We start from the raw sequence: 22,231 nt of genomic DNA, 5'->3' as shown, positions 1-22,231 counted from the left end.
GTGTGCATTTGAAAACAGTTCTAAAACTTACCTTCTACTACAGCCCCCGTGAGTAAAACAACAGAGGATCTGCTATCAGCTGGGCTTCAAACAAAGGAAATATAAGCCAGACTAGTGCAGGGGCGGGTGGGAGGGGCCAACTGATCACCAGAACTACTGGTTCGGCCAAACCGGTCTGAAACGGCTGAATCCCACCCCTGGCCCTATATATACTTAGATGTGTATCCCATTAGACTTGATGAGATAGTCAATCAACTGACCAATCAAGAAGAAATTCCTGCAGATGGTTCATGACACAGTTCCAAAAAACTGTTATTTCCTCAACCTTATTTAAAATATGGCAAAATAAATACTGGGGGGGAAAAATTGACAAAAACATTCTGCCAACTATAAAATAGGTTCTCCTTGCAAGCCCTTATTTTCCCCCCCAAATCATGAAAAACCCTGGGACAAAAGAAGGGTATCTCCTCCACAAGTCCAGGGTTGGTCCATAAGGATCCACTCTCTGGATCGATGCGTTTGTAGGCAACACTTTAGATGTTTTGGAAAGACTCTTGTTTTTCTTAGTGAGATACAATTTCTTTCAGGAACATCATTAGGCTAACAGGCTTCAGGTATCTCAAGTTGTCATAAAATATTTCACCTGTTCCATAGGTTGGGTGAGTAAAATCAGAATGGATTGTCCAAACCAAACAGCCCCAAAGGAGTTTATCCTCTCCGGGTTTCCATGCACAGAAGACTTAAAGCTGCCCTTGATTCTCTTCTTCTCAACCATGTTTGCATTCACCCTTGCTGGAAACGCTCTGATCATCTTGGCGGTGATCTCTGACCTTCACCTGCACAAGCCCATGTACTGGTTCCTCTGTCTTCTCTCCTTCCTGGACATGACCTTATCCGCTGTGGTGGTCCCCAAAGTCATTGCAGGATTCAACATCATGGGAAGGGTCATATCCTTTTCAGGCTGCGTCACACAGGTGTTCTTTTTGAACATTGTTGGGTATGCAGAGTGTTTTCTTTTCACCGTGATGGCTTATGACCGCTTCTTGGCCATTTGTAAACCCCTCCACTACGGCAACATCATGGGCTGGAAATTGTGCCTCATCTTCTTCCTGGCTACCATAATTGGAGGATGCCTCCATGCTACCTTTCAGACCTCTCTCACCTTTCGTTTGCCTTATGGAGAGAATAACCATATTGACTATGTCTTCTGTGATGTTCCACCCATCCTGAAGCTGGCTTGCAGTGACACACGTTTCAAAGAACTGACTATTATCATTGACATGGGCTTCGTAACGTTGACCTGCTTTCTCCTCATCCTAACATCTTACGTTTACATCTTGACGGCTGTTTTGAAGATCAGTAGCAGTGAAGGATGGCACAAAGCCTTCTCCACTTGCTCTGCCCATCTTACTGTGGTGTGCCTCTACTTCCTGCCTGTGTTCTATCATTATTTGATTTCTGGGGACTCCATGGATAGTGTGTTAAGCGTGTTCTACACCACCATCACCCCTTTGTTGAACCCACTAATATATACACTTCGGAACAAGGAGATGAAAACTGCTCTGCTGAAACTCTGGCGTTGGAATCCAGAGTAGGCAGCAGCAAGTAAATCCAAGACATTTTAGATTTAAACAACAACAACAACATGATGTCAATTTTGGTCATTGTATCTTGTCTGTTATATGGCTGCACTCAAATTTTCTGTTGACCACTGTTTAAAGAATGGATGTAGAGCAGTGGTTCTCAACCTGTAGGTCGGGACCCCCTTGGGGTCGAATGACCCTTTCACAGGGGTCGCCTAAGACCATAGGAAAATACATATTTTCGATGGTCTTAGGAACCGAGGCACCAATTTTCTGGTTGGGGGTCACCACGACATGTGGAATTGTATTAAAGGGTCGCAGCATTGGGAAGGTTGAAAACCACTGATGTAGAGGGTCAAATTGCATAGAAGGCAGAAGATGACTAAATGTCTATGGAGATTACAAGCTTTGTGCATCCATATTTTCAATTACCTATACAATCACAAATTTTTCATCTAATATGAATAGGTACCTTACTTTCATTTTGCATCATATGGTCAATTACAATTTAAACCGTCTTTCCTTTCAGCAAGCCTAGTAGCCTTGCATTTTTAATTATCTATTTAATAACAATATACTTTTATGTAATCACTTATCTCATTCTAATTATTTTTACAGTGTAAAAAATTCCCCCCCAACTATTTATGTTTATACATCACTACTTTCAATTATGCATACTCCCATTAATCATCCATCAAATATGTTTATGTCCATTGTTATCCTTGTATATCATACATTCAAACAAAAATATTATTTCTTCATTTTCAAATAAAGTATTCTAAATGCTCACTTCATAAATATACCAATCCTTCATTACTTACTTACTAAACTATTCAGCAACTTTGTACAAATGAAATTAATGTAAAGTCACAACATCGAGTGAACAATAATATGTGGTCAAAAGGGAAGTATTCTCGTACAAGGCTAAATCATTTTCCTCAAAGATCCACATTTAATACTCCATACCCATGACTCGAAGGTGCTCTTTTTCTATAAAGAATTTTTATTATTTTTAAAACATTTATGGGGAAAAGGTAAAAAGGTACATAGAAAAATTTGGTAGCTCCCATGCTAGTAGTAGAAATCCCTCCAAATCTCACAATTTTACAATTTTAAAAATAACATATAAAAGATAAGCATAAACAGAATTCTTACTTTATATCAGCCATGTGTTCAATCATCTCTTTCTTTGTCACTTTCTAGTATATCAACAATTACAATAATATTTCAAATACATTTATTTTTGTGACCTGAGCCTTTTCGATATTGCTCCCTCCTCCCTGTCCCCAGGTGGAGCCATAGCCCCCCCTCCCCCATGTCTTGTACATTGCTGCCTTTTTCCCCACCCCCGCTATCTTTGTCCTCTGGGAGAGAAAAAGATTTTATAATAAAGGCTTTGGCCTCGTCCACTGTCTTAATTCTAATTCTTCTTCCCTCCCAGAAAATCAGCATTCCCTCTGGCAATAACCATTTAAACCAAGTTGTATAGTTTCTTTGATAAGGAAGAATACTTCCTCCTTCTTTCTCTTATCTTTTTTGGAATTTGTTTAGAATAATAATTTCTTTATCTTGATATTTTAAAGGTCCCTCCCTTTGGGCCCCTAGCACCTCATCCCTCGTGGCCCTCCTAAGAAATTTAACATGTACCTCTCTTGGAACATTATGGGTTCTAGCATATGCTGAATTAATTCTATAAACCAGGTCCAGATCACACCACAACTGTTCTTTGTTTCTCTTAAGGTATTCTGCTAAAATTGTGCTCATAATATCTTTAAGATCTTCATTTTCTGTCTCTGGTAGGTTCTGGAGAAAAAAAAGACATTCTTTCAAATTCTATTTTGGCCATAAAGTTTTCCAGTTCTAAATTTCCCTTTCGGACCTCCTTAACCTCTTCCCCCATCCCAGCTGCCCCTCCTCCAGCACCACAATTCTTTGTCTATTTTCTGTTGTGTTATGTTGTACCCCTCTGAGTTCGTCTATGAGATCTGCCACCTCCTTCCTCAGTTCGTTTTGACCTCTCATAATTTCCTGAAACATTTGGTTGACAGATAATTCTTTTGAACTCTCTCCAGCCATTTCTTTTTGTAACAATGAAGTAATTTTTGGCTGCTGCGTACTTGGACTGGAAGTTGCTGAAGTGGGAGCCGATAGTGACTTGCCCGATGGTGGTTTCTTAGGTCCCATTGTCTAAGTTCAGAGATGGTAAGTCTTTTACAAAGAAAATGGCAGTGGAGCGTGCAGCTGGTCCTGTCCAAGGTGGCAGGCAAATCCGAAAGTAAAAAGTTAATTCTCCTTCACTGTTCCAAGGCACAGAGGTACACCAGAAAGAGAAAAATCAAATAATCAAAATCCAGAAAGTCCACATAGCAGTCTTTCAGTCTTTCTCACATAGTTAATTCAAGTGGCAAGTCAGCCTTTGTTCTCTCTCCATTCCAATGTAGAGAGAGATAGTTTAAATGCCGCTTCGTCCGAGGGGGGGGGTAAAGAAAAAAAACACCCCCCTCTAATCTTCAGTTTTAAATAGATTGAACAGGAACTTACAATAGTCTACTGCTTATCCGTTACGGATAGTTGGGGAGATTAGGAAGGATCCTCCACCACCAACATTTCAGCCCACTTCCTTTGATTGACTTGTTCCTCCTGAGCCCATTCGGCGAAGGGGCAAGCATGCCCCCCTTTCTGCTCCCCAGCTCCTGGGGTGAAGCTGGAAAACCCCCCACCAGCTGCCACTGAGTCTGGGGGGTTCCAACAAGCCGCCCTACGGCAGGGGACCCCTCCGAGGCCCCCTGTGCTCCTAAACGGAGCCCACCGAGAAGACAAGCGGCAGACGAAACGTCCGTCGCCTATAGGGACCAGAAGTGATCTCACTCAAAGGTGCTCTTTTAAGAGGCAACTGGACATTCTGATTTTTCTTTGAAAATGTTTCACTTCTCGGCCAAGAAACGTCTTCAGCTCTAACAGGATGGTGGGGAATGTCAGAGCTGAAGAAGCTTCTTAGATGAGAAGCGAAACATCTTCAAAGAAAACAAGTCCAGTTGCCTCTTGAAAAAGCACCTTTAGGACAACCATGAACTAGATGCCCGAGAATCTCCATAGACATCTGAAAACCCTTGTTAAGGGAACACTTCCTTTTCTTCCTGAAACATGTCTCTGGACGTTCTCAGTCATCCAGGCCACGGTTGTCCCAAAAGTGTTTCTTCAAGAGGCAACTGTATTTGCTTTGTTTTTCTTGAAGATGTTTCACTTGTCATCCAAGAACTGAAGAAGCTGGTTAGATGAGAAGAGAAACATCTCCAAGAAAAAACAAAGCAAATCCAGTTGCCTCTTGAAAAACCAAGCACCTTTCAAATTGCTAAAAACACACATCGTATCCGGAATACATTCAGATTCCATGAGATAATAAGGTTTGCTTTCTCCATATGACCTTTATACTTTTCAAAGATGTGAAAAATTATTCAGGAAAGAGGCAAGAAAGTTCATGAATGTTAAGGTGAGGACAACATTATGACTGGTCAAATCAGAAATTCTATCTAGATATTTGGGGGAGGAAAAAGATAACCCAAATGGTAAGCAATAGCAATAGCACTTAGACACGTATATTGCTTCCCAGTGCTTTATAGTCCTCTCTAAGCAGTTTACAGTCAGCAGTTTACAGAGTCAGCCTATTGCCCCCAACAATCTGGGTCTTCATTTTATTCACCTCAGAAGGATGGAAGGCTCAGTCAACCTTGAGCTTGGTGAGATTTGAACTGCCAAATTGCAGGCAGCCGGTAGGCAGCAGAAGTAGCCTGCAGTACTGCGCTCTAACCACTGCACCACCACGATAAGGAAGTCAACTCTGAAATAAAATCATTGTTCGGAATTAATTCACATTGGAAACTGAACTCATGACTAATTGATATTTTCTGATTAGGTGTGCAAACTTTCATATTTACCATATTTTTCGGAGTAGAAGATGCACCTTTTTCTCTCAAAAAAGTGGCTGAAAATCTGGGTGCGTCTTATATACTGAATACAGCATTTTTTTGCCTCCCGAAACCCCGCTCCCTTCACCAAAATGGCCGTGCATAGCTTTTAGAAGGCTTTCAGAGTGCTCCTGGGTGCTGGGGAGGGCAGAAATGAGCAAAAAATGGGCCGTTTTTTGCTTAATTTTGACCCCCTCAACCCCCAGGAGTACTCTATAAGCCTCCTAAACACTATGCATGGCTCTTTGAATCTTTAAGATTGCCGACCCCTACCAATACATTTTAAAACATTTTTTAAAGAAATATGACGAATAGTCAAATTGATGACATTATTTCCAGATGGAATTCAAAGCTAATTTAGTTTAATTTAGTTTAGTTAGTTTAGTTTAGTTTGGTTTAGTTTAGTTTAGTTTAGTTTAGTTTAGTTTAGTTTAGTGTTATTACACCTTGTATAACAAAATTTAATGCCATCTTCAGTATACATTATACGTATAAAAACACACATCCTTCACATTCTATACAATTGAATTGAAAACCCCTGATATTGCACTCATATTGCACTATACAGTAGAATTCAACATAGTTACTGCTCTGAGATAGAAGCTGTATTTGTCCTTGTTTTTATTGTCCTGTACCATCTGCCAGATGGTAATAGTTTTAAAAAAAGGTGCCCAGGATGAGATGGATCTTTAAGGAAGTTTTGAACTTTCTTAAGGCAGTGATAGCTATAAGACTCTTCCAAACAGGGGGAGGGCAAACAATGAGCCTCTGGGCAATGACTTTGACCCTCTTGAGCACTGTCCCATCTGCCACTGTGCAAATGCTCTGTCTTACACATTGGCAAAAAAAACCCAACAGAACACCAAATACAAGCTGGGTTGACAGGACTTTGTAGACAACACACAAACACACACACATTCTTTATTGTCATTATAAAAAATAAATACAACAAAATTGGCTATCTAATGGAAGGGAATCCGACATGCCCTAGTCGCTCTGTTCCACCCAGCATCAAATGGCCAGGCGGAATGGATGGTAAGGTCTGCCAAGGAAGCCCTAAAAAGGATGGGCCCGGACGACTAGCAAACGCAAATAAACCATTACCTACTGATACAGCACATCACACTAAGTGCCACCACTGGTAGAAGCCCAGCTGAGGTCCTCATGGGCCACCGCCTCAGGTCTCACCTAGACTGGCTACACCCCAACTACTCCTCAGAAACACCCCCAGACTCCACAGGCAAAGTCCGGACATTTAACATAGGCGACCCAGTTTATGCCCACAATTACACAGGGGGGACCCTGTGGATACCCACGACCATTGTCAGAGTCTCAGGCCCATGATCCTACTCCGTCAGGCTCGAGGATGGGCAACATTAGAGAAGGCACATCGACCAACTCCGGGGATGAGTGGCGAACTCCTCACTCCGACAAATGCTGACGACACCTTCGCAGCCTGAGCCGCACCACACCCAGATCGCTCCGGAAGCATCAATGGATTTATCTGACTCCGACGGGGCCCGGGAAGATCCATCTCTGGAAGTTCCAGCCAAGGCCTCCTAAACATTCCAGCGGGTTCCTTCAGACAGGATCGGAGAAGCAGCAGATCCGACTGACCTGCGCGAGGGAAACCAACAAATTGAACTGCACAGGTCAAGCAGGATGACACAAAGACCCACTTACCTGCGTGACAACGTCACCAGTTAGAATGTTCCATCCTAGAGGGGACGGGTGTTAGATACTCCCCCCTGGGGTTGCAGCAAGACAATAGTAGTTTCCACTGAGGTCCTACCTTTTCCAGCAGGAACAGAGAGGCCCCTGATTGGCTGGAACGCCGGACAGCTCCCCCTTAAAAACGGAGCTGTCTGACCATGTATTCAGTGGGATGCCTGCCTTATACCAATAAAGAGCTGTTGTTATCGCTAGCCTTTTGTGCCTTTCATTGCCCAATTTAACAGTACATGTTTGACAAACTAATAAATGCAAATACAAATATATACCAGGGGGTACATTTTTAGTATTGCATATCCATAAATTAACCAAATCCCTCCATTTCTTGCTAAAAACATGCATTGTATCCAGAACAGATTCAAATGTCATGAGATGATAATGTGTGTTTTATCGCTATGACTAGAGTAGTAAGAGTAGATTCGTGTAACAGAAATGTAAGAATAATCAGGAAAGAGAGAAGATGGATCATGGATTTTATGGGAAGGACAACGTTATGATTGATTAAGGAAAAAACAGACATTCAATCTATGCATTTTAGAGAAGGAAAAAGATAATCCCAACAATATGACAGAAAAAATGACTTGAGCAGTCAGCTCTGGAATAAAATAATCGTTTTGAATTAATTCCCATTGGAAATAATAATATCTTCACTCATGGCTAATTGAACTTTTTTATGCTTATGTGTGCAAACTTTCAAATTCACCTATTTTTTGAAAGTAATTGTTTCCCAGGGGAGTTTCTGGCCAATTTTAATTGCCTTTCTCCTAAATCAACCATATTTTAAAGTAATGTTTACCAACTCTAGGGAATGAAGGCAAAATATTCACTGAAGTTGCAATGTTATAAAAAAAGATGTGGAAACGAAAGAGTCTAACTGCTCCTACCTGGAGATACAAAGACGTATGATTCATAGCAGTGTTTCAATATTTGAGGGAATGCCACAAAGAAGAGAGGGTCTACCTATTCTCCAAAGCACCTGAAGGCAAAACAAGAAACAATGGATGGAAACTAATCAAGGAGAGAACCAACTTGGAACTAAGGAGCAATGTCCTGACAGCGAGACCACAACCAGTGGAACATCTTGCCTCCAGAAGTTGTGGGTGCTCCAACACTGTAAGTTTTTAAGAAGAGATTGGAGAGGCGTTTGTCTGACCTGGTATACCGTTTCCTAGTCCTAGGGGTTGGACTAGATATCCTCCAATGTCCCTTCCAACTCTGTTATTCTGTTAATCCGACTCCGGCTAACTCTTCACTTCACATTCAGAGTTCATATCAAGCAGGAATTCGTAAGATCTTCAAAACAGAAATCCAAATACCTCTAGATGATGTATCTCACAACAATGGAATGACTATTATTTTTATTTTAAAAAACCTGCAATTATATTTGCTGGAGGTTTTGCAATTAATTAAACTGGCTGACGTTTAGAAACAGGAAGTCTGAGATCTTCCTCTCCATGCACAGTTTAGGATTCATCTTGGAGCAACTAAAAATACGTTGCTTTCCATCAAGAGAAAATTCATCAGTGAATCTTCTGAACAGGAAGAGAATTACAAGGCTACAAATTAACAAGCAACTAATTCAAAAACTACATCAGGATTTTCTACCTATTGTTCCACGAATGATATTAGATATATTGTCATTTCTATCCATTTCTGTCAATTTCACACCAGCAAACATAGCATTGGGGGGGGGGAATGAATTAAATCACTCCTTCCATGAGATTTTATTTATTGGTTGATTTATCAGATTATTAAACCACAGAGGGAATTCTAGACAGCGTATATTGCACAAAGTACAATGTTGGAATAGATCTGTGAAGTGGCAAATGATGCCAAAGAAAATCTATCTGCAATATAATTTTCCAGGCTGTGTGATGATCGATGAGTCCTTGGGAATTTCAAAATAGTTAGTAAAAGGTATATTGCTAGTTAGTTGTGAAGTTGTGTCCGACCCATCGCGACCCCCATGGACAATATTCCTCCAGGCCTTCCTGTCCTCTACCATCCTCTGGAGACCAATTAAGCTCATGCTGGCTGCTTCGGTGACTCCATCCAGCCATCTCATTCTCTGCCGTCCCCTTCTTCTTTTGCCCTGAATCTTTCCCAGCATTAGGCTCTTCTCCAGGGAGTCCTTCCTTCTCATTAGGTGGCCAAAGTATTTGAGTTTCATCTTCAGGATCTGGCCTTCTAAAGAGCAGTCAGGGTTGATCTCCTCTAGGACTGACCGGTTGGATCGCCTTGCAGTCCAAGGGACTTGCAGGAGTCTATTAAGCAATTAGTAGCTAACATATAGGCAAAATCTGATTTCTCTTATCCACATAAAAGAACATCCATCCATCCCAAACACTTCTGTTCTTTCTCAAGTTGATGAGTGAAGGAGAACATTCCCGTTACTTTGCTTAATGGACTTTGCTTCTTCTCAAGAGGATATCCTGCAGACTGGTCTCTCGCTGGTACTTCTTCCCAACCTGATGTTTGGTTGTCTGCTAGTGGCACCAAACTCGCATTGTTCATCATTCAGAGTGGAACAGGATCAGTAGTTTGAGGTGAGCAGTTCTAAATAAGACAAAAACAATTAGGTGTATCCAGTGGTGGGATGCTGCCGGTTTAACAAAACCGGTTTGGTGAGCATTCAAAATGGAGCATTTAGAAGCTCCGCTGCTTACCTTCCAAGTTAGCAATGGTAAGTAAAACAGCTGGGAGGGAATCCTCTGTGCCACACAATTGAAATGAGCTAGAAAGCAGGAAATAAAGGACAGGATAGAGAAGGGGCAGTTGGGCGGGACCAGCTGATCATTGGAGCTACTGGTTCACCTGAACCGGTCCGAACTGGCTGAATAGCACCTCTGGGTGTATCCCATTTGCAGCTCAAACAGGATGAGTTATAGCCAATCAATGGATCAGTCAAGGCGAAGATATTCCCGCTAGATTACTAGCATTCCTAAAAGAATAACAGACTAATTCCCCCAACCTTACAAACTAAGTACTGGTTTAAATACTGAGCAGACAATGTTTCTAACATTACAATGGGTTTTCCTTTTCAGTTCTTATTCTTTTTTTCCAAATCATATAGAATTTTGGGATATAAGGAATATTTCTCCTTCACTAGTCCTGGGTTGGTTCATAGGGATCTATTATCCTTCTCCATGCCTTTGTAGGCTAGACTTTAGAAGTTTGAAGAAGAGCTATCTTTTCTTTGCCAGATGTTACTTCTTTCAGGAACATCGTTAATTCTGGAAAAAAGAATCCCAGATTTTCAGAGGGAGCCTTTTCCCCATTGATTAAGAGAACTGAAGAAGCCTTCAAATGGTGTTAATAGAAATCTCCGATTGTAACTTTGAGGGAAGAGAGCTAATAATATCTTGAACAAAATTACTGAGAAACAACTGAATAACAGCTCCGCCAAAGATACCCAGAAGGTTTTTTTTATCGATAAAGAAATTGTCTTATTGCTCAATGCTGTACTTCAATGGATATGAAAACTGAAAAAATTAAACAGCGCTCTCTCCATTGTGCTGAGAAGCAGTGGTGTTACATAGATTTATGTGTCAAAGAAAGAGTTGGCTGATGGGCATGATCTTCTTAGAAAATAATTGCAAGATCTACAAAAATTTAAGTACACTGTCAATGCCCTCTCACAAGTAGGAACTAACTGCCTTTGTTCAACAGGTTGGATAAGTGACAAGAAAAATCCCACATGGAGTGTCCAAATCAAACAGCCCCCAATGAATTCATCCTCTCTGGGTTTCCATGTAAAGAAGAATTAAAGCTGCCCTTGATCCTCTTCTTCTCCATTATTTTTGCACTCACCCTTTGTGGAAATTCTCTGATCATCTTGGCGGTCATCTCCAACCTTCAACTGCACAAGCCCATGTACTGGTTCCTCTGTCATCTCTCCGTCCTGGACATGGCCTTCTCAGCTGTGGTGGTCCCCAAAGTGACGGCAGGATTCATCCAGAGGGAAAAGATCATTTCCTTCTCCGGGTGCGTCTCACAGGTATTCTTCTTGAACTCCGTCGGGTGTACAGAATGCTTTCTTTACACCGTGATGGCTTATGACCGCTTCTTGGCCATTTGTAAACCGCTCCACTATGGCAACCTCATGAGCTCGAAAGCCTGCCTCCTCCTCTCCTTGGGTACCATAATTGGAGGGATCTGCCACTCTGTCCTTCAGACCTCTCTTACCTTTCATTTGCCTTATGGAGACAACAACTACATTGACTATGTCTTCTGCGATATTCCGTCCATCCTGAAGTTGGCTTGCATTGAGATACACGTTATTGAAATGGTGATCATCATTGACATGGGCTTTGTGACAATCACCTGCTTTGTCCTCATCCTGGCCTCTTATGCCTACATCATCACCGCCATTTTGAAGATCAGTAGCAGTGAAGGACGGCAGAGAGCCTTCTCCACTTGCTCCGCCCATCTTACTGTGGTGGTCATATACTACCTGCCTTTGTTTTCTCGCTATTTGAGACCGGCTTCTCGGGACATCATGGAGAGTGTGGTGTGTGTGTTCTACACCACCATCACTCCTCTGTTGAACCCCATCATATACACGCTTAGGAACAAAGAGATGAAAACGGCTCTGGTGAAACTCTGGGGTGGGAATCCTCAGTAGATTGCAACAGGTGCGTGTACCATATATATATTTTTCCTCAAGTTTAGATGACCAGATATGAACTCTGATTTACTATACTGTACGGCTGTGCAAGTGAGAATAGGAAGAGAGATCAGAACTACAGCAGTGACGTGCAGTCAGGTGAGGCAGGGGAGGCACAGCCTCACCACTGTCATGAAAAGAAAAAAATGTAAAAGGAAAAAGGCGAGAGCTGAGGTCAGGCTGAGTTAGTTGCTGCCTCACCGTGGATGATTCTGCCTAGCTGTTTAAAAAAGCCTCTAAAAAAGCGCCCTCTACTATGAGGCAGGAGAACTGCATGCCTCATCTAGTCTGACTTTAGGCGTTTTATGATCACTCGAGCAGAGTTAAGCAAGGGTGTGTGTGTGTCTGTGTGTGTGTGTGTGTGTTTGTTTGTTTGAGAGAGAGTGAGTGAGAGAGAGGGAAGGGGGTAGGAGAGATAGTCAAATCCAACTTGTATGTGTGTGTGTGTATGTGTGTGTGTGTGTTTGAGAGAGGGGGAGGGAGGGAAAGAGGGAGGAAGGATGGGAAGGGAGAAGAAAAAGAAAAAGAAAGAAGGAGCAAAGGAGAAAAATGAATGCTGTTGCTTTAAATCAGAACTGAGCATGCCTGGCTGTGGAATTCAGGGAGTTGAAGTCCACAAGTCTAAAAAAATTTGAAACCCACCACTGTGTCAGAGCCTCACCAGCCATAAACCTCACCGCTCGTCACTGATACAGGATCTATTAGCTTTTTTGTAGCTCAGCCACAATTGTTGGAGAGGATACATGTGAAAAGAATGGAATGGAGTCAGGGGTGGGATTCAGCCAGTTTGAACCAATTCAGACAAACCGGTAGTTCCAATAAGCATCCCCCCCTTTCGTGCTTTCCTGTCCTATAGTTCCGTGGTTTTTTAGCTCAGCTGTTTAGCCCAGTACAGTGGATTGCTGCACATCAGCTGTTTTACTGACAGGCGCTGACATAGAAGGTAAGTTTTGAAGTTTTTAAGAAGGTGTTTTAATGCTGCATACATACAAAGCGAAGTGCACACTCACCGAACTGGTTGTTAAACCGGTTGCATCCCACCACTAATGGAATGAATTGGAGTGAAATGGGGTGGGATGGGATAGGATAAGAAAGGGGATAGGATAGGATAGGATAGGATAGGATAGGATAGGGCAGAGCAGAAGAGAAGAGAAGAGAAGAGAAGAGTTGGAAGGGATCTTAGAGGTCTTCTAGTCCAACCCTATGCTCAAGCAGGAAACCCTATACCATTTCTTTATATAATTTAAAAACTCCTGTTTAGTTTTTCTCTTGCATATGTGTGTGCATTTCTACTTTTTTAAAATAGTTTTCTCAATTAGCTGTATACTAAAATATTTTAACTTTGGAATAAAATTTGCTCTTCTATTATTCTTTTTATATTTTAAAAGGAAACCGTAACAGAGGATATTGTTAACGTTGGAAATATGATACATCATTCCTTTTCAGTAAAAGCTGCAGATATATTCATAACGGAACCGCATTCTGTGTGTTTGATAGTTTTGTAGATTAGGCCAATATTTTCCTGAGATTCCAAAGTGTGTTCAAACACTGTCTATTTGCATTGTGTTCGGATTGTGTCATCTGAGGTCTCTGTTTATCTAACTTCCTAAGCTTTCTGAGAAAAAAAATGTATTATGATGACTTCCTGATGATCTTCATCTAAGAAATCACATCTTTGGACTTGTTGATTCTGGCTTTTGAGTCATCCAATGGATGGATGGATTCACCATCAGTCTTACTTGGTCTGATTTCTAACGTTGCCTCTGAGTGGTGGCGCAGTAGTTAGAATGTCGTATTGCAGGCTAACTCTGCCCACAGTCTAGTGTTCGATCCCTTATGGGTTCAAGGTTGACTCAGCTTTTCATCTTTCTGACGTCGGTCAAATGAGGATCCTGATTGTTGGAGGCAATGTGTTGACTCTATAAACCGGGTAAAGAGCTATATAAACCGGTAAAGCACTATGAAGTAGCATATAAGTCAAAATGCTACTAATATGGATCATTTCAGTAGCTCCAACCTCATATAACCTTGGTGTTTAAACTACACTCCCTGATCTATGATAGTTTAGATGGAGGAATAGATACATACTCATATAACATTGTAATTTTTTTTCCCCTAATGAAAGTATATTGGTATAGTCAGTGACGTGCCATGAGGTTTATGGCTGGTGAGGCTGGTGACGTCATCAAGAAGGCGGGGAATGGGACCACGTGTGCTGGAGGCTCAGGCTGCCTCAGCCTCCAGCACACGTGATCCCATTCCCTGCCTTCCTGAGCGTGCTCCGCCGGCTCGCGCTCCGCAGTCCTCGAAAACGACTGGGGAACGACGAGAACCTTCCTGCCTCTGTTGGACTTTGCACGCTCCTCGTGACTGCATATTGCAGGTACAACGAGGTTCTCGTTGTACCCCAGTCGCTTTTATGCCTTCGTCATCCGGGAGCGCTGAAAACATTTCTTCCTCCCCAGCTCCCGGGTGCGGCCAGACGGATGTATATAATATTATAATATTATATAAATATAATATTATATACTATTATTTCATGAAGAGAGGTGAGGCTCTGCCTCCCCTGCCTCCCCTGACCGCACGTCCCTGGGTATAGTGCAACTCCAGTACATTCACCCTCTTTGTTGTTTCAAAAGAATTGGCTAAATCTCGGATGTAGATAATTGTAATTTGTAACATAAACATTCTAGCAGGGTTCGAAGTAGCAGCCCTAATGAATGAAGACTCCGAAGCTTGAGTTTCCTCAAAGTTCTATTTTCTTAGAGATGTCATATTGGCAAGTCTAGGAAAACCCGAATCTGAAATCTTCCAGGTTTTCCCCACCCAGTTGAAAGATTCAAGACCCTGCCCAGCACCCACATGTCTATCACATGGTCCAATCGGACCCCGTCCCAATTGGATATACCTCCCAGTCACACCACTCAAGGTGCAGGGCAAGATGTCCTTGACTCTCTGAGAAAGGAATGTTATTTAGACCTCCATTCCAACTGTACATATTCAACTTTTTATTGTATTTTGATATATTTTGCATGGACTGTACACCGCCCCGAGTCCCTTTTGGGAGAGGGGGCGGTCTAGAAGCACGGTTAATAAATAAATAAATAAATAAATAAATAAATAAATAAATAAATAAATAAATAAATAAATAAATAAATAAATAAATAAATAAATAAATAAATAAATAAATAAATAAATAAATAAATAAATAAATAAATAAATAAATAAATAAATAAATAAATAAATAAATAGACTATGTATCTCCCATACTCCATATAATCCCCCCTCCCATTTTTTCCACAGCAGAAAATGTGGCACGCCTGAAGGCCCAATGCAAAAAATGGCTTCCAGGCCTGACACATTCTTTTTATTAAGGAAATGAAAATCAGAGACCTATCATTGTCATCAGGCTTAAGTTTGAAGTATTTGTTTCTAACAGAGTAAATAAAATAAAAGCTCTAATATTAAGAACTTCATATTGGTTTCTTGTATTTCACTCATGATTTTTTTATAAAACCCAGCATTGGAAATAAGAATATGTAGAACATTAATGAGGTGTAGGATATTTGAAGAAAAGAGAATAGAAGCATTGAGTATATATTCTGGAAGGAATTTCCAGAATCCTGGGAGGATCAAAAAAATGAAAACAATCAGAGTTTTTAGAAGAATTGGGAAGCTCTTGACTTGATAATAGAATAGCAGAGATGGCGGGTTCATATTATCATATGTGGTGGACTTGCATAGAAGCTAACAGATATTGGACTAAAATCCACACTTGGTTGGAGAAAATGATACACAAATGCACAGACTTTAAACCAGAGATCTTTTTATCGGGAATTATACCGGAAACATATAATAGAGAATGGAAATATTTGATTGTAAATGTGCTAACAGCAGCTAGAATTGTATTTGCTAAAAATTGGAGAAATGAGAAAATACCAGTGCAGGAGGAAATTATTCATAAAATAATGGAATGTGCTGAAATGAGTAAATGGACATTTGAAATTGGAGAACAAGAAGATAAACAATTTTGTAGGATATGGGATTTCTTTTATTCGTGGTTAGATAAAAAAAATATGGAAATGAAAGCTACTAGAGAACATAAGAACAATTGAATGATATAGAATATAACATGAAAATATTTTACTACTGGAACTATCTGAGATGATATATTGAATTACTATGGTGTAAATGATCCCAATACTTAATATATCTTGTGGAAAATGGAGAATAATGGTGATAGTCAAATAAACAAGGTATAATAATAATAATAATCTGTTCTGACTCCCCTCTGTCTGGTAATGAACGCCAACACAGGCTTAGCTGTTTGCCACACTTTATTGACAGTCCTGTAATCTTGTTGGTTGAAAGCCCAAACACGACTCACAGACAAGATGTTGGCAGCAACCCAGACTCCAACAGATACAGACAAGAGCTTCTCCAGCTTGTTACAAACGGAAACACAAGGCAGATCAGACAAAGAGTTCTCCAGATTACAATGAACAGTTGTGTCCTGCAAACAGCTTCCTCCCAAAGTCCCTCCTTATATAAGCTCTTGGGAGAGGCCACATCACAACCACCTGGGCTTGATTATCTTTTAGGAGCTTGTCTCCATTTCTCCGCCCTTCTTAATCTTGCATCAGGGACAAACTCCCTCCGATCCTCCCCACTGCTCCATGCCTCAGGCACCTCCTGTTGGCCAACCAGCCTCTCTGGTCCCTGCTCTGCATCTGAACTCCGTCCAGGGTCCTCCATCTCTTCCATAGCCGACTCATAGGGTTCGTCGCTATCTGAGTCACTCAGCAGCTGCAAAGGATCCTGCTGGGTCACAACAATAATGTATATAAATATTTTTGATTAGATAATATGTGATTATACATGAAATGTAAATGATGACTATGGAAGGGATACACAGAAACCTTGTAACCAATTGACACAGTGCTTGCAATTGAAGATGGCTTTATGTTTTTTGCTTTGCTTATTCATATTTGTCTAAAAATAAAAACTTTAAATAAAAAAAAATAGCAGAGGTGGAAGGGACCTTGGAGGTCTTCTAGTCCAACCCCCTGCTCAGGCAGGAAACTCTATATCAGTGGTGGCTAACCTTTTTGCCATCGTGTGCCATAAGTGGGGGGAGTGTCAGGGGAGATAATTCTATGTGCCCTATCCCTCCAGGTATGACATCCCACCCCTGTGCTCCTTCCAATTTTGGCATGCAATGGCATGGTGGAGACATTTTTTGCCCTCCCCAGGCTCCATACCCTTGGTAGGAGCCTGGGGAGGGTGAAAAAGGCCTTCCCCACCCCACGCTGGAGGCCCTCCGGAGGCCAGAAATGGCCCATTTGCTGATTTCCAGTCGGACCGGAACAAGGGTGGGTTCCTGCCAGTTCTAACCTCTTTTATAGAAGAGGTTCCACAAATCTACCCTCCCCCCACCCATCTGCACCACGCTTGCCCTACCCACTGCTCACTGATTGGCTGGCTCACCAATTGCCCCACTCGCCTCTAAGAGTCCTATCTAAACCTTAAAGTCTTAAAGCTGTCAAGTTTGAACACCCCTAGGGTTTTTTTTCTAAAGGGTTAGGGGTGCAAGGGTCTTATAACTTGACAGCTTTAAGACTTGCACACTTCAATGCCAGAGTGCCTGAGCCAACATGACTGGAAGATGAATTCTGGGAGTTGAAGTCCACAAGTCTTAAAGCTGTCAAGTTTGAACACACCTGGGGTTTTTTTTTCTAAAGGGTTAGGGGTGTTAGGGTCTTGTAACTTGGCAGCTTTAAGACTTGCGTGCTTCAAATGCCAGAGTTCCTGAGTCAACATTTTGGTTGCTAAGCAAGAGTGTTTTCAAGTGAGTTTCCCCACATTTTACAAGTTGGCCCCGCCCACCCGGTCACATGGCCAGCAAGCCACTCCCACAAAGCAGACCACACCTACAGAAGAGGTTCTAAAAAAATTTGAAACCCACCACTGGACTGGAAGGTCCATTTTTCGCTCTCCCCAGGCTCCAGAGCCTTTCTAGGAGCATGGAGAGTGTCTTCCCCACCTGTCCCCCAGAGGCCCACCGGAGGCCAGAAACAGCCTGTTTCCCAACTTCTGGTGGGCCCAGAATGCTCGAAAATCAACTGGCTGGTGCACACATGCATGCCAGAGCTGAGCTCGTGTGCCCACCGATATTGCTCCATATACCACTTGTGGCAGGTGTGCCATAGGTTCTCCATCATGACCTTTTACCAAATGGATGTCCAATCTCTTCTTAAAAACTTCCAATGTTGGAGTATCCCCAATTTCTGGAGTCAGATTGTTCTACTGGTTAATTGTTCTGGCAGAAAACGTCTCCTTAGTTCTAGGTTGTTTCTCTCCTTGATTAGGTTCCATCCATTGCTTCTTGTTCTGCTTTCAGGTGCCTTGGAGAATAGGTTGACTGCCTCTTCCTTGTGGCAACCCCTGAGATATTGGAACACTGCTATGAATCTTATGTCTTTGTATCTCCAGACTGCTATCATGTCATTGCAAGCCTTTTTTCACTAGATTAAAGGTAAAGCTTCCCCTCACACATATGTGCTAGTCGTTCCCGACCCTAGGGGGCGGTGTTTCATCTCCATTTCAAAGCCGAAGAGCCAGTGCTGTCCGAAGACGTCGCCATGGTCATGTGGCTGGCATGACTAAATGCCGAAGGTGCACAGAAGGTTATTACCTTCCCACCAAAGATGGTTCCTATTTTTCTACCTGCATTTTTACATGCTTTTGAACTGCTAGGTTGGCAGAAGCTGGGGCAAGTAACGGGAACTCGCTCCATTACATGGCACTAAGGATTCGAATCGCTGAACTGCCGAACTTTCTGATCGATAAGCTCAATGTCTTAGCCACTGAACCACCGGGTCCCAACTAAACTAGACATACCCAATTCCTGCAACCATTCTTCATATCTTTTAATCTCCAGCCTCCTAATCATCTTTGTTGCTCTTCTCTGCACTACAATGCAAATACAGAAGTAAAAAAAAATTTCTGGCAAAAAAAAAACTGGAAAAAATAATAAGAACAAACAGAAAAAGTATTTTAGGGGACCGAAATCCAGCAGAAACTAATATTTCAAAGAAAAATTGCATAAAGTAGCGCAGCTAATGTTGAGGCACTTGGAGGTTTATCTATGTCCCAGTGATGGGTTTCAAAAATTTTTAGAACCTCTTCTGTAGGTGTGGCCTGCTTTGTGGGAGTGGCTTGCCGGCCATGTGACTGGGTGGGAGTAGCTTGCCAGCCATGTGGCCGAGTGGGAGTGGCTTGGCAGTCATGTGACTGGGTGGGCGTGGCCAACTTGAAAAATGTGGTGAAACTCACTTAACAACGCTCTTGCTTAGCAACCAAAATGTTGGTTCAGAAACTGGCATTTGAGGCACGCAAGTCTTAAAGCTGTCAAGTTACAAGGCCCTTGCACCCCTAACCCTTTAGAGAGAGAAAAAACCCAGGGGTGTTCAAACTTGACAGCTTTAAGACTTGTGGACTTCAACTCCTAGAATTCCTCCTCTCGCTCTTCATCTTGATAATGTGCGGATGGGCGGGTGGAGGGAGCTGGAACCGGTTCTAAAATGCACTGTAGATTTGTGGAACCTCTTCTATAGAAGAGGTTAGAATTGGCAGGAACCCATCCCTGTTATGTCCTGAGGGTTACCTGAGTACTGCAAATAGTTTCCGTAGTCTGCAATTTTTCTGGAAATTCATTCATATGCCCACACTATTCAAAGGGCGTTCATCCCAAAGTGTATCGCTAAAAGTCTAAACCAGCGAGGGCAGACCTTTTTTGCCTCAGGTGTCAAAATCATGTGCGCTCACGTGTCCACCCCCATAACTTAATCCCCCCGTACCCCCTTCCCATGTGCACATGACACACATATCCCGCTGCCCAGCACATGCTTCCACAGCTTTCTTCAAGCCTGGGGAGGGCAAAAACAGCCTCCGCTGCCCTTCCCCAGAGGCCGAAAATGGTGGGCCTGGTAGGCTTGTTTTTCGCCCTCTGGAGGCATCAGGGAAGCCTCATGAAGCCTCCAGAGGGCCAAAAATGGCCCAATGTGCAAACTGGAACTTCTGCTTTGCCGTTGGGTTGTTTTTCACCCTCCGGAGACTTCAGAGAAGCCTCCGGAGGGTGAAAAACAGCCAAAAATGAAGGCTGAAATCAGCCAGCCAGCACGCGCACGTGCGCTGGAGTTAACAGGGCAATGCCTCGCGTGCCCTAAGAAATGGCTATGCGTGCCACCTGTGGCCTGCATGCCATAGGTTCACCATCATGGGTCTAAACCAAAGCATGCATTAGGGTATGAATGGATATCCAGAAAAAATTGCAGGCTATAGGAACCATTTGCACCACTCTGAGGACATAGATAAACCTCCAGGTGGCCTCAATGGCTCTCTAAAAGGATGCAAATGACCAGCTGTTCTGCAAGGAATAAAATCCTTCCCCACCATCTGGTCAGAGCTAAAGAAGCTTCTTGAATGAGAAGTGAAACATCTTCAAAGAAAAAACAAGAAAGTCCTGTTGCCTCCTGAAAAAAAAACACCTTTGGGACAACCATGACCTGGATGTCTATAATCTCTATAGACTGTTAATTTTAATGTTTTTTATATTTATTATCATGGCTTTGTAAGCCATCCAGAGTTACTTGGGATTGTTAGATGGAAAGCAGTGACGTGTGGTCAGGGGAGGCAAGGGAGGCGGAGCCTCAACTCTCTTTATGAAATAATAGTATATAATATTATATACTATATATATATATATATATAATATTATAATATTATACATCCGTCCGGGCGCACCCGGGAGCTATGGAGGGCGGAGGCAGAAATGTTGTCGGCGCTCCCAGATGACGAAGGCACGAAAGCGACAGTCGACAGTTGCTTTTGTGCCTTTGTCATCCGGAAACGCCAACATTCTGCCGGGCGCGCATGGATGGAGGTAGGCAGAATGGCGCCGAGCCGATGCGGCGGGTGAGCGACCGAGGATCGGGCTGCCTCGCCCACTCTTTCATCTGCCCGGATCGCCTCGGTGTTGCTGTGGCTACCTCCGTCCGTGAGCGCCCGGCAGAATGTCGGCGTTTCCGGATGACAAAGGCACAAAAGCGACCATCCGGGAGCTGCGGAGGGTGGAGGCAGAAATGTTGGCATTTCTGGATGACGTCATCCGGGAGCGCCGACAACATCAGCACGGACGGAGGTAGCCACAGCCACACCGAGGCGATCCGGGCGGACGAAAGAGCGACCGAGGCAGCCCGATCCTCGGTCGCTCGCCCGCCGGATCGCCTCGGCGCCATTCTGCCTAACTCCGTCCTTGCGCGCCCGGGAGCTGCGGAGGGCGGAGGCAGAAATGTGTGCCTCCAGCACACATGGTCCCATTCCCCGCCTTCCTGATGATGTCACCAGCCTCACCAGCCATTAACCTCACAGCACGTCACTGATGGAAAGCATATACATTTAATAATAAATAATCTCAGGACTGAGGTATCTTTGATTCTTGTTTCTTGCCTAATCCGTCACATGGATTATTCTGAGACCAAACTTTGGGTACAATCAACACTTTTCTAACTATTCCTCGGTGGTTTTCCGATTACGTTAATTGCCTTTCCTCTAAATAAACATTGAAGTTTAAGCACCCAGAGGAATTTGACAGAAGCAATAATGGTGTACATTTAGGCAATGAAGGCTGAGAAGATGGGAGAGTTGCAGAAGCTTCATAAGCATAAAGAGATGGCTGTCAAGAACCGCAGAACTGAAGAAGTCATCCTTGGTGACACCTCCATTCTTCTGTCTCGAGTTCTCAAGCTATAGCAATCTTCTTTCATTTTTTTATTCTGTAAAGATGATGCCATGCGAATGACAAGACTGTGTCTAAGGAAGCATCTAAACATGCCAGCTTGGGGAAAAAAGCAACATAATAATGCAAGTGAGGAGAAACATCTCAGATGCTTGGGAAGTTCTCGGTGTAGTCGTAGTCTCCGCCAGTTTTTACTTTACAAGAACAAATAGTCTCTCTAATTTTTCACACTAAGGTACCTTCTTCCATAACAAATGAAAAGTAGGCTCGCTTTGAAAAAAAACCTTGGGACTCTGCTGTCACGTCAAACTCAAGCCCGAGCAAAAGTAACGTAGTTTTCATTGCCATCACAGAAATCATTGAAAGATCTATGATGAGAGAAATCTTCTAAGAAATCTTCTACACACATAAGGAAAGTTTCTGCTAGTGACTTCTTGCTTCAGTGACCCATCAATAACTTCCAATCTTCTTCCAAGCAACAAAAGGA

General features: G+C 42.7%; 2 protein-coding genes across 2 annotated transcripts; both read left to right on the top strand.

Moving 5' to 3' along the window:
* Window positions 1-674: 674 nt before the first annotated feature.
* On the top strand, window positions 675-1,595 carry LOC309400586 (olfactory receptor 10G6-like; the record flags this gene model as incomplete). The annotated part of the gene is made up of 1 exon (XM_081969149.1): window positions 675-1,595. The coding sequence occupies one exon, from the start codon at window positions 675-677 to the stop codon at window positions 1,593-1,595; it is 921 nt and encodes a 306-aa protein (XP_081825275.1).
* A 9,381-nt stretch (window positions 1,596-10,976) lies between these two features.
* Window positions 10,977-11,903, top strand: LOC309400585 (olfactory receptor 10G6-like; the record flags this gene model as incomplete). Its single annotated transcript, XM_081969148.1, has 1 exon — window positions 10,977-11,903. One exon carries the CDS (start codon window positions 10,977-10,979, stop codon window positions 11,901-11,903), a length of 927 nt encoding a protein of 308 aa, XP_081825274.1.
* Between the last annotated feature and the right edge of the window lie 10,328 nt (window positions 11,904-22,231).

The sequence above is a fragment of the Natrix helvetica genome (genome assembly GCF_964273705.1).
Source record: "Natrix helvetica genome assembly, chromosome: W".
NCBI classification, from domain to species: Eukaryota; Metazoa; Chordata; class Lepidosauria; order Squamata; family Natricidae; genus Natrix; species Natrix helvetica.
Note: the sequence above shows the minus strand (reverse complement) of the source record. Positions and strands in the feature narration are given on the sequence as shown.